The following is a 13782-nucleotide window of genomic DNA, read 5'->3' on the forward strand; positions in this document are numbered from 1 at the left end:
GGTTTTGTTTTCTTTTTTTTTTTTTTTTTAAGGTTTTGTTTTCAAAATCAACTAAGGAGCTATCCATGGGGTTACCAAGCAGCTATGGGGTGTTAGTGCCTGTGAATACATCTTCCCTCATCTAGCCAGAGCCCTATCTACCCACCCAAGCAATAATCCCTGCCTAGATGCATTGGGCTCCCAAGCTCACCTATTCACCTATTCAGCTCGCCTATTATTTCATTCTAAAACATTAAAGGAAAACAAAGAATTACTAGATATTTGCGGGAAAGTCTGAGATTAAAAAAAGAAAAGCAAGGATAAACAAGAAGAAAACATGATCCTAGAAGAAAGGGAATTCAGAGAATAGGGAAAAAAGAGGATTTTTTTAAACAATGATCCTTTAATTAGTATTTCTATAAGATTTAAGAAAATATTGTATGCATAAAATCAGAATAAAATACCCTGAAAAAAACTTGCAAATTTACAAACATAATAGTAAATAAAAGCTCAACAGAAGCACTAAAAGAATAGGATACAGCAAGGTCTCAAATGTAAAACAAAAGCCAAAACAGAACATATTAAAGAGATATGAAAGATAGATCTATGCCGAGGGTTCAACATCTAACAGATTCTAAAAAGTGAGAACAAAAGAAACAGGAGGAGAAGAAATTAGCAAAGAAATAACAAAATTTCTTAGATATGACCAGAATCATGGAATCGAAAGTGTCTTCAACTGGTGACCAAGTTAAATGAAAAAGAACATCCCAGACCCATCCTTGAAATTTTATAATATCAAAAATGGAGAGACTACTTTAAATGCAAGAAAACTGCAATTAACCAGTGAGGAGTAAAAATCAGAATGGCATCTGACTTCTTGGAAGCAATACTGGGTGCTAGATGATAAGGCAAGGAATCATTTCAAAGTTCAATTGGAAAAGACTTGTCCAACCTAGAAATTGACACTCCACCAAACTATCAATCAATGAAGGCACAATAAAGAGAATCTCTGGCATGAAGAGACTCTGACCTGACACATACATTTCTTAGGAGGTTACTTAAGGATGTAGTTCATCAAGAAAGAGAAAGAGAATTTAGGAAGCAGCAGTCACTCGAAATCCGTTCAGGAAAAATAGTGACTGATGGCTTGTAGCAATTTTAGAAAAGTATCCAGTGAAGAAACTTATATAATAGTAGCACACAGAAATTCAAAAAATCTTAAAAAAAAAAAAAAGAAAAGAAATCCTAGAAAAACTAGCAACAACCCACAGAAACTAAAAATGAAGCCAACCTAAAATTTGGCACAATTTTGACCAACAGGTGAAATATTTCTAATATCTTTAAAAAATATATTCTCCTGTGACATTAGTATTCCCAATATTGTCATCAAATATATTACTTGCTCTACAAACAACAGTATTTATATATTCATAGCAGTGTAAATGCAGCTTATTGACTTTCTATTTTTAAATGATTATAGCACAAAGCATACTGTCGATCCTGTCTTAAAGCGTAGAATTATACTTACAGAGATTGGGAAGTGGAGGGAGAAATGGATTTTATTTTAAGAAAGGGGGAGAAAGGAGAGCTCCAAGAAGTATTCTCTATTTGATGGAAATAACTGGAATATAAGAAGATTTTTCTGAGGTTGCAGAGTAATTACTGAAAAAATTGATAAAAGTGACAAAACAATATGTGGTAGGGGCATGGGGGAAGGAGAAGGGCAGGAAAAGTATATATATATATATGATATATATATATACCATATATATATATGATTAAACCTTCATTATAGCCAGAAATTAATACATAATAACTATATTTCATAGTAGTAGAAGCATATTATTTTTTAAGATTTTATTTATTTATTCGTGACAGAGAGAATGAAAGGCAGAGGGAGAAGCAGGCTCTGTGCAGGGAGCCCAATGTGGGACTCGATCCCTGGTCTCCAGGATGACACCCCAAGCTGAAGGTGGTGCTAAACCGCTGGACCACCGGGGCTGCCCACATTATATTATTGTTAGAAATACAAAGGTGATCTGCCAGAAAAATTAAAAGAAAACCAGTTTAAAGTAATAGCATTTGGAGAGCAAGACTAAGGGTAGGTAGGAGGAGAGGAGGACACTGTATTTTGCATAAATATTCTTCTATACTATTTCACCAGTAAACCATGCACATTGTTCATATGGTAATACGAAAACTTTTTTTTAAATAATATCCCCAGACAACAGACATATACAATCATGTTTCCTACAGCATTATTTATAATAAACAAAAAAGCTTTTAAACAGCTTAAATATCCATCAGTAGGGGAATAGACATATTAATTGTGATATATTTATAGGATGGAATATCATGGGCTAGTACACATAGGAAAACTATGTTAACTGTATCAACATGGAAAGATCTCAAAAAACAATGCTGAGAACAAAAATAACTTTTGAATGATATGGATGTCATGAACAGTAATAATAACCCAAAGTGTTATTGTCCATTGGTCATAGTTGCATCTATGCAGGTGTGGGAAAGTATAAAAGCACAACCTAGACAAATACATACTATATTCTTGGAAGTGGGTGCCCCTATGAAGGGAAGGAGGCACTGAAACTACTGAGGATAACAAGCAGGACAAACATTATAATTTTTATTTAAAAAATGAGGCAAATATGGATTTAAATTAATTATAAGCCAAAGGGAATGAAAATTGCAAGCTAAGTGGAAAAGATTAATTTTAGGGACCATTTTAGATATCAAGTTGGATGTCTAAGGAATTTTAAGTATAGGTTAGTTTCATGAAAACTAATGCTCAGGGGTGCCTGGGTGGTTCAGTTGGTTAAGCATCTGCCTTCAGCTCAAGTCATGATCCCAGGGTCCTGGGATTGAGCCCTGCATCGGGCTCTCTGTTCAGCAGGGAGTCTGCTTCTCCCTCTCCTTCTGTTCTCTCTTTCTCTCAAATAAATAAAATATTAAAAAAAAAACAATGTTTAAAAATAATCTGAATTTGGAGAACAAATTAAAGAAATCATGTAAAAAATTATCTCCTCTGAAAATACTATACATGTTTTTAAGAGCAATGGGCTGTCACAGTCCACTTGCTTTGCAATATGCAGTAGGTTTTTTTGTGTTTGTTGTTTCCTTTTGTTTTAAAATTGGATTTATCACCTTTTGCTTATCCACTCATAATTTGGTAATTATTTGGCTTGTTTCCACATTTTGGGTATTATGAACAATGCTGCTATGAACATTCATGTATAAATGTCTGCATGATTTCATTTCTGTTGGATATATACCTAGCAATGGAATTGTTGGGTCATACAGTAATTCTGTTTAACTACTAAAGAATAATTAAAGACCATTTTCCCAAAAGGCTGCATCATTTTACATTCCCACCGGAAGAGTACAAGTTCTGATTTCTCCATTTCACCAACACTTACTGTCTTTTTGATCATAGCCATCCTAGCTAGTGTAAAGTGGTATCTTGTGGTTTTGGCTTGTATTCCCCTAAGAGCTCATGATGTTGAGCATATATTCATTAGTGCTTTTTGGCCATTTATATATCTTCCTTGCAGAAATGTCTATTCCGATATTTACTCATTTGTTAAATTTTTCAAAAATATACATAACATAAAATTTAGCATTTCAACTGCTTTTAAGTGTACAGTTTAGTGGCATTAGTTACATTACACAATACACTGTTAATATGGAACCGATGGCAAGGGCAGCAGTTTGAGTCTGATGCAGTTGGGTTTAACCCAGGTTTTTACAACTAGAGACTAGATGATCAAGAGAAGCTACTGAACCACTCTGAGACTCAGTATGGTCATCAGAACATATAAGACTATTAGGCCACGAGAGAGTTAAATAAAATAAATGAATATGAAAGCAAAGAGCCAATAGTAAATTTGCCTTAACCTCATTAGAAATACAGCATGAGTTACACTATATTATTTTTCCTTAAAAAAGTACATTTTTAGTTATTTAGAAGATTAAAGTAGAAGAGATTTTTTTTTGTTATTGAATTTTAAAAGATTAGATTTTTATCATTAATAAAAATCTTGGAAATCATATTCTGCTTCACTTTTCAAATATTCATATTATATTCCAAAACTGAATTATTCCTATGTTATCTGTGTACCTGTTAAACCCTAGAAATACACTAAGCATCTTGAAGACTAGTTATGCTCAAATAATATCTTGTCAGATTATAAAGTCAAACATTTTCAGAGGGAAATAAATCAATCTTACAAATAAGGATATATTCACACCCACAGTATCTCAAAAATTCTTCGCGTTTCTTAAGTTTACTAGAACATGGAAAAATTGAGTGATATTTCATTCTCCTTGTGAATAATATCTGTCAGATGATCTGCTGCAACATTGTGCTCATCTTCAGAGCGCGTGTGTGAGACAGCAGGGTAGCACATAGTCTACAAACGTTCACTGACTCAACCTCTATCCACCAAGGGGTTCCTTTGCGCCGGTCATCTTCCGGAAAGGGGTAAGATCACTTGATGCAGGTTCAAACTTCATATGCTGAGGTGAGCCTGATTGTTTCCCTGTCCTGGTAAACATTTAGAAACTATTTTCATGGTGGTACATAGGGGAGATTTCAGAGCTTCACTGAAGAGAGAGAATTTGAGCTTCTCTTAAAGGGACAGTAAGATGGTTATTCCCACATTCAGATATACCCGTATAGTGACATTTAAAAATTTTTATTGACAGAGGTACCTGGGTGGCTCAGTCAGTTAAGTGTTTGCCTTTGGCTCACGTCATGACCCCAGGGTCCTGGGATCAAGCTTCAAGTCGTGCTCCCTGCTCAGTGGGAAGTCTGTTTCTCCCTCTCCTTCAGCCTGCCACTCCCTCTGCTTGTGTTTTCTCTCTCTCTCTCTCTTTCTCTCAGATAAATAAATAAAATCTTTAAAAATATAAAAATAAAATTTTTACTTACATATATAGTTTTTGACCAAAAAAATTGCTCATATTAAAAGAAAGAACTATTCATATTTAAGACAAATAGTCTCCTCCTTTAATCTCCCTATTTTCAGTTTGTGAATGTGCTACAATCCTTCCTACCTCAGGGCTTTGTATTTGAAGGTGGCTTTGTCTGGGCTCTACCTCTCCACCACAAAAACTAGTCAATGACTACTCATCTTTCAGAGCCTAGCTTTCCTATCTGTACCTCTCATCCCCATCCATCCCACACAATAAGCTCAGCATACTGGATTCTTTTCTTTCACAATATGTAATTTATAAGTATTAGTATGTTATATATATCATTTATACATTATTATTTCCATTATCATTGATTAATGCTTATTTCCACACTAGACTGTCCACTCCAGGAGTTTCAGTTTTCCTAATCAGTAAAACCTGAAGGTATAATATGGTGATTAGGAGAGGACAGGTATTCAATAAATAGCCTGTGAATGAATGAGTGAAATGAACTAATGAATTAATTTTAAAATGAATAAACTATTCTGGAGATGGTAAAGAAGACAAGTTCTTTCTATTGTGCTTTCTACTCAACCACTCCTCTATAACCTTACCATCTTATTTCCCAGATAGTAAGGAGAATCTCTGAAAAATTTGTTTCCCAAGATCCTAGCAACATCCTAGACTTACATATAAATACTCACTATGTGCTTATTGAATGAATGAATACATATGGCTTAAATATCACTATAGCTACATTAAATGTTACTGTGTGAATCCATAATGGAAGAGACAGGGGAGGAACAAATATTTTACTAATTGAAAAAAATCATGAGTTCTGTTTAATGAAAGGAGGATTCCACGGCTTAAAGTGCATAAGGGCATAGCTGAGAGGTTTACAGTATGGGACTGAGTGGGCTCAAAACAAAGTCAAGTTTCTATAAAGAGAATGATCATCTTGTGCTGCCTGGTCTAAGGATAAGACCTTATCATTTCTGCTGAAAGATTACAATTGTTTGTACTATTATATCTACAATATCACAAATTTGCTTATTTGTTTATTGATAAGCTATAGAGCAGTGTTTTTCTCACTGTAAGTCATAGGCCAGTAGTATATGACATCAGTAGTTGCAACCAGTATTTTTTTAAAAGAAAACAGAATTTTGAAAACAGACCACTGCATATAACAAAATCATTTCAGTTTGGCATATTGACATCTATGCATGTACTAGGCTGCAAGGTAAAATGTATTTCTTACTGTAGGTCATGGTCAAATTAAAAAAAAAAAATTGAAAGTCACTGCTCTGGAGAAGAATGACTAGTGAAACAGGCCCCATAGTCACACAAATGGGCAAGCCAAGCCTGGTTCTAAAACAAGATACCTAACCACTATAAGCTTCAATTTTTTTCTTCTATAAAATGGAAATAATGATCTTTATCCCACCATGTAACTGAAAGAATAATAATTAAAAAAATCTAAATATGTAAAATAATGATAACTAATAGTTACTGAGACTTTACCACACTACCAGTATCATCTTCTTTAATCTTCAAAACAACCTTATGAAGTAAGTTCCATTAAACCTCATTTTACAGGAAAGAAAGCTAAGATACTGGGGATTGAAGCAAAAATCTTAATGCATATAAGAGTATACTGTATCTCAGTGAATTGCACATATATGAACGGGCACTCTTAATTACCAGCAATGCTTTAATGAATCTCTACTTTAATACTTCCCATGTAGCAAGAGTTCAACATGTATTTGTAAGGAGTAAAACATACCCTAGGAACTCAGAGCATTTTCACAATAAATTAAACAGTAAAACGCTCTGGAAATTAGAAGGGGAGAAATTCTTCTGAACTACTTTTGTTAAAGGAAGGTTTGGGGAAAAAGAGGTTTTCACCAATGTGGAGGAGGGGCAGTCCGTGGAGGTTAAGGGGACACAAAGGCATGATCAAGGCCCAGGCACAGAAGATATAGAATATGTAGGTTGGTAACAGATTGTAGAGAGAAGTTACTGAGTACTAGCTTAAAGGGAGTGTACTTTAACTTGTAGCTAAAAGGAAGCCACTGAAGACTTTTAACAGTAACTAAGGATAAAGATGTAATCATTGAGACTGTTCAATAACCTCCATACGATTTCTATTTAAGACATTGTAGATATATTTTTACATGAAAACTGAATTCTATTTTCTCAATTTTATGGGTGGAAACCCAACCTTGCTTCAGGGGAAATTATGAGAATTAATAAAATATCGGTTAAACTCTAGAGTTTTCTGAGAAATTCTAAGATGTTTGGACAAGTAATTTTATTATAGCTGCCTAATTTATAAAGTACTTAAGCTTGAAAAAAACTATGTACTTAAATGTAAGCTTTTATAGGATAATTGCATTTTTTCAGGTTGTAGTGTTTGAGGACAGTATTATTTATATAGTTTTTCGTTGACTTAAATAATTATGAAACTAATTAGAGGGATTAAAAATATTGATTCCAGCCTTTACCTAAAGACAATTGATTTACACCAAAAAAGTATATCTAAATATCTGTTTGCCATCAGATTGAACCCTTAATATTCTAATATTTATTATACACTATGACACAGAAGATGTCTATATGTGTGTGTGTATATATATATTTATATTTAATTTTCATATGGAAAACTACCTACTGAATTTTGTTTCATTCTAATTTCAAATCCCTGTATTCTGCTATTTTTGAAAATACGTAATGAACAGAACTCATATTTAAATGAATTGAATAATATAAGATTCAAACCTTATTCTTAAAATATTTCAAACCTTAAAAATGTTTGATGCTATATAAGGCATAGAGCATCTAAATTGCAATCTTATATATTTGGGGTTAAAAAAATTAAAAATGGGACCTTCTGAAAATTAAGTCCTTGTGCCCAGGAGCAGTTCTTGGGGTTTGGAACATCTTCCCAAAACAGCTTTTTCATTCTACGAAGAATAAACAAAAAACATTCATATTGAAAATGTTCACAGTTAATGCATAAACTAGAAATTAATCTCTAGATCAGCTATTGCTCAGTAGAATATGATTCATTTTCACATGCTATCCCATGAAGATTTCTACCAACATTATATCTAGATCAAAGTTAATAATCTCTATAATAATAAAATAACCAACATTTATTGAAAGCTCTGTGCCAGGCACTATGCTAAAGGCTTTATGTGGATTTCTTCTGGAGAAATAATATATTAAAAGTGGCCATCAGGGCACTTGGATGGCTCAGCTGGTTAAGCATCTGACTCCTGATTTCAGCTCAGGTCATGACCTCAGAATAGTGAAATTGAGCCCTGCCTCAGGCTCCATGTGGAGCAGGCCCAGTGAGGAGCCTGCTTAAGATTCTCCTCCTCTCCTTCCACTGCTTTCCCCTCTGCATTCTGTCTCTCTCTCTCTCTCTCTCTCTCTCAAAAAAAAGGGGGGGGGGGCATCAAGAGTTTCAGAAACAATTCTACTTGATATAGCCCCATCAGTCCACTTGACTAAAAGGTATATTCAGATTCTAAAATCTCCCATCCTTCTTTTTTTTTGCTATTAGACAAAAGTTTCTGCAGAGATTTAACACGTGTGAAATAATTTCATAGGTCTAAGTCTTTTGGCACGTGGTGATATGGCACCCTGCAACCAGAAGAAACTCAAGGCCATTTGCCAAACCAGACAGGCTGGGGAACCACATACTGCTGATTTTTAAAAACTGGAGTGCTTCCTAATCATAAATGAACTGACCACTTCAGCTAATCTTCACCGCTCAAAGTCCTTAACCCAAATAGTACAGATCTAAAAGCCATTTTTGCCATCTCTGAGAACACAGTGCCTAGGATTTCCTGTTATAAGCTTACTATTTCCTGAATGTATTTACATTTAAAAAATGAATTTCTTCCATGACGTTTGTGTTGTGCCAGCAAAACAGAATGTGGTTTCCTGAAAACAGGTCTTTTCTTTTTAGGCCATCTTAATTGTATACTGAATAACACATAAATGTATTTAGGATACTTTAATGTTTCTGATTTGGGTTTTAAATCAAGGTTTAAATATGCTCAAGGGCTTTTGTCATAAAGATTCATTACACCAAGTACAATACCTTTGGTGTGATATTAACAACGTTCCAAGCAGTAAGATTGAAGAGGAAATAATTATCAGCAAAATTACATATAGACCTGCATCATTCTGGTGTTTTTCAATATCATCTGAAAAAGAAATACAATTCACATGATTCAGAAGCTTGAGGGAATAATAACATCTTTTTGTATCAAAAATTACAGCAGACTTTTTCTGATTTCACTATAAGTCTGTATTACCTTTAAAGATATAAAAATAAGAAAAGATAAAAGTATAGTTATGATCACATTAATGAAATCATTATTTTATGCAGAATTATGCTTACTGTAAGTTAGCAAAACATTTTTTAAAAGTATTTTTTGCTAAAAAAATAAATAAATAAATAAATAAATAAATAAATAAATAAATAAATAAATAAATTTTTGCTGATTCCATGTGATCAGTTTAGGTTATATGAGTCAAAGTGCCAATTAAAGTTGTTCTGATGACTCTGTCTCAGAATCTGCTTCTAGAGAAGCCAACCTTCAACACCTGCCAATCTCTACCTTGTTTGCTCCACATACATTGATCTTGCTTTTCTTGAGCCACCATGCATGCTCACTCTTCAGAACCTTTGCACTTGCTATATCCCTTTGCCTAAAATGCTATTCTCTTTTGGTACTTACATGGCTTGACTTAAATGTCACCTGCACAGAGAAAAAGACCAATTCTGGCCATCCTAAGTAAAGCATCACATTTTATCATTATTTAAAAAATATTTTATTCATTTATTCATGAGAGACACACAGACAGAGGCAGAGACATAGGCTGAGGGAAAAACCTTCAGGGAGCCTGATGGGGGCCTTGATCCCAAGACACCTGGATCATGACCTGAGCCAAAGGCAGATGCTCAACCACTGAGCTACCCAAGTGCCCCTAAAGAATCACATTTTAACTCTATCCTTTCATCTTACCTTTATTTTACTTCATGGCACTTATTTTTTATTATTATTAAATTAGTCCTTTTATTAATTATTACCAATTGCCACTCTTATGTTATTTATTTTTCATTGATTTTGGGGTTTTTTTGAGCCCAAGTAATTTTTTAAAGTTTTTATTTAAATTCTAGTTAGTTACCATGTAGTGTAATATTGGTTTGAGGAATAGAATTTAGTGATTCATCACATAACATACAACACCCAGTGCTCATCACAACAAGCATGGCACTTCTTCCACTCTGCCATTATATTATACATGATTTATTTACTCTCACTCACATTCGAGCACTAGGTGTTAAGTTCCATAAGGACAAAGACTGATATTTACTATTCAAGTCCCAGTTGTGTCCAGCCCGTATGTGTCAAATAATAAATGAATGAATGTTTATAATTATTTGAATTCTAAAACCAGGCAAAATATTTCTCTCTTGAAACTTCATTATTAGTTTGCTTGGATTTGAAGATAATTTATGCAATAATCGCAAAATCAAAATGTTGATATTCTATTAAGATGAATCAGGAATTTAAGGGGCACAGTGAATTTACTTCTATAACTATTTTTCCAGTTTTATTTTTAGAGGAAAAATGTTTCCTTTAAAAGACTGATTAAAATTTAAAGGCTCCTAAGTATGTACCCCAAAACATATTGTTTGGAGTAGATGCATTTATATCCACAGAAAATTACTATTTTTCTAATTAGTCTTTCTGATATGTTTTATTATACTACTGTACATTTTCCTTTATTTTGTTTCCATTAATTTTTTACCCAATTTGAGACTGAAAATTTTAATTTTCAGTACTAACACCAAGGAACCCCATACCCTTACTGTCACTCCTTAGCACATCTATTTAAGACTCTGGACTCATCCATGACTCCATTGAAAAGAAAATAAGATGGTAATATAACTGCTAATTGAGTGAGAAACTACACATCTGTGTAAAAAGAAACCAAAAGGAAAATTCTTACCTTGGGTAAAACTATTAATTGTCTTCGGTTTCCCTACTCCTTCCATAAATACTGGGTAAAGACTGAACTGATACTTCTCAATGGGGATAAAATGATCTGAGGAGAAAAATATATTAAAGGGTCATTCCTATTGAATTAATATTAACATGTGAAACATATATAAAAAAAATTTTAGGTGACTCTCCTATCTTTCCAAACATAGAAATAAGTTATTTATGGATTGAAACTGATGATGAAGAGAGTTTCAAAAACAACCTAAGCAATCCAAATTCTCCAACTAATAACAATAATTTTCAAATAATTTTTGAAAATATTACCCAGAGACAGGATATTCCAATTATCAAAGGCATGATCCAATGATACCCAGTTTGATCAAGCTCACAGTGTATGTTACATCCACTTTCCCTTTCCAGGACAATATGCCCTACCTTCCTTCCCATATCCCCAAAGCTAGCAATATTCCCCTTTCATAAGCATTTAGCTTACTTATTTTCCCCCATTCAAGGCAGCTAAGAGACTGAGTCTTATGAAATACAAAGAAGTGGAGGTGGGGGCCAGGAGTCCCCTTGCTTATCCAGGAGTCCCCCTGTCAGGGGGACAACCATCTGTATAGCAAAGTTCGAAACGAATCAATCAGTGATGTATCATTTTTACAAATGTTAATAATATATAAATATTCCACGAGGGATAAATCTCTTTGAAGCCTAAATTATTTATTTCCATGGTTTAAAAAAAAGCACAGAGACTAACCGTCTGGACAACAGTAGTAATGAACTGAATCTAGTTCTCTAACAATCATTTCTATTTGCCCTGATGCTAAATTCTAGGGTCTTTGGAATGAAATAGAAGTAAAAGTCTCTGGAGTGATATTGTATAATAGGGTCATAGTAATCGTTAGGTGCCCTACTAAAATCTTACTCAGACTTGGAGATACTGTATTGTGCACGTTTACTTCATATTTTAATCACTTCCTGGGGCAACCAGTCTACTTTGGGGAGTTTATGCTGCCTACATCACTAAGTCCTAAATTTGTATACCTTTAGCCTGGCATTCCCACTCACTGTTATTGGCAATTATAAGTTGGTACACAGATTTGGGAAAACAATTTAGTGGTAGATATCAAAAGCCATTAAAAAATAGCCTAGAAAAAAAAGTAAAGCTGGAAGCAACAAAAATGTTCTCAAATAAAAGGTTTAAATAGACTTAGGAATAAAATGCTATATGATCATTAAAAATAATGGTTAAAAGGATTGGGGAGAAAATAGAAATATGTTTGTGGTATATCAAATGAACAAATTAGAAGAAAAGTGATAGATGATATGATTACAACTGTGTAAAATATTTTAAAAGGATCAAATGAGGGCAGCCCACGTGGCTTAGTGGTTTAGCACAGCCTTCAACTCAGGGCATGATCCTGGAGACCTGGGATCGAGTTCCATGTCGGGCTCCCTGCATGGAGCCTGCTTCTCCCTCTGCCTGTGTCTCTGCCTCTCTCTCTCTCTCTCTCTCTCTCTCTCTCTCTGTGTGTGTCTCATGATAAATAAATATAATTTTTTTTAAAAAAGGATCAAATGAAACAGAATTGAATGTTTATTATAAAGTGATAGGGGCAGCCCCGGTGGCACAGCGGTTTAGCGCCGCCTGCAGCCCAGGGTGTGATCCTGGAGATCCGGGATCGAGTCCCACATCAGGCTCCCTGCATGGAGCCTGCTTCTCTCTCTGCCTGTGTCTCTGCCTCTCTCTCTCTCTGTGTGTGTGTTTCTAATAAATAAATAAATAAATAAATAAATAAATAAATAAATAAATAAATAAATCTTTTTTTAAAAAAGTGATAGAATTATATGTGGTAAGATGGTACTATCATCTATATTTTTGAAGTTTTCATTAACTGGCTATCTTACTTAAATTAATAATCACGCTCATGCTAATCCATAAGAGAAACTTATTAAAGCACAGCAAACTTACCGTGGATATAATACTTTTTCACAGATGGAGGGATCCTAAGCCATTTGATTTCACTGTCTTCATTAAGAATTTTCCACTCAGTAATAAAATACGTCAGATAGTAGTCACTGGGTGTTAGCGTCCAGGAAAGAAGCACACAAGTGCTGTTTAAAGGATATGCACTGAGTGACTGCACAGTATTTACTGAGGGGAAAAGAAGGAAATTTGTTTTTAAATTCAAAATTAATTTTAAAAAATCTAATACATTTGAGGCGCATATATCTATTGGAGAAAGGGTAAAGGAAGAGAAAGCTAAGATCTACATCAGTAAATACAATGCAATTATTTTTATACTACAGAGTCACATATGCAGAAAGATGTGGGAACATATGCCATGGAGGAAAAACCAAAATGGGATTTTTTTGGATAGAGGCAAGAAAGTTGCTCTCCACTGGAATACTGCACAAGCCTATTCACCCTCTACTTCCTTCCAAACTCTTCTTTCCTGCTAAGAGAGTTGAGCTTTCAAACAAATCTGATTATTTAACACCCTCCACAGAGTCCCATGTAAAAGCCTCCACTGGATCTCCACATGTGAGGATAAACTGCCTATCATGTCTGGGCCAAGCCTCAGGCTACCTCCCAGCCTTTCGGGATTTTCTGCTGGTTTCTGAATGGTTTCTGAATGCTGAGACTGTTACACTTTTTCTCACATTGGAATTCCCACCACCTAACACAGTGCAGCAGTCAATAAATATTTCTAAAACATACTAGTTGAAAATATTTTAAATGTAAAACATTGCACAAGTGCTATGGAACTTACAAGAAGCTTATGACATATGTACAAAAGTAATCATAATGTAAGGCAAGATATAAAATACCTTAAGAAAGGTA

At 34.2% G+C, this 13782-nt stretch overlaps 1 protein-coding gene across 5 annotated transcripts in view; it reads right to left on the reverse strand.

The window, feature by feature from the left end:
* Positions 1-13782, reverse strand: part of LEPR (leptin receptor) — a 93799-nt gene that overhangs the window by 11821 nt on the left and 68196 nt on the right. For 4 of the 5 annotated variants that reach the window (XM_025427997.3, XM_025427999.3, XM_025428000.3 and 1 more), the window contains 4 exons: positions 12910-13092; positions 10945-11040; positions 9023-9128; positions 7799-7874 (listed from right to left, as the gene is read on the reverse strand). In XM_025427997.3, the coding sequence (XP_025283782.1) occupies positions 7799-7874; positions 9023-9128; positions 10945-11040; positions 12910-13092 (461 nt within the window). Of the gene's footprint in view, positions 1-1821; positions 4541-7798; positions 7875-9022; positions 9129-10944; positions 11041-12909; positions 13093-13782 lie in introns of those variants that run through there. The other variant, XM_025428001.3, reaches the window with a different exon arrangement.

Source organism: Canis lupus, chromosome 5 (assembly GCF_003254725.2).
Source record: "Canis lupus dingo isolate Sandy chromosome 5, ASM325472v2, whole genome shotgun sequence".
Lineage (NCBI taxonomy): Eukaryota > Metazoa > Chordata > Mammalia > Carnivora > Canidae > Canis > Canis lupus.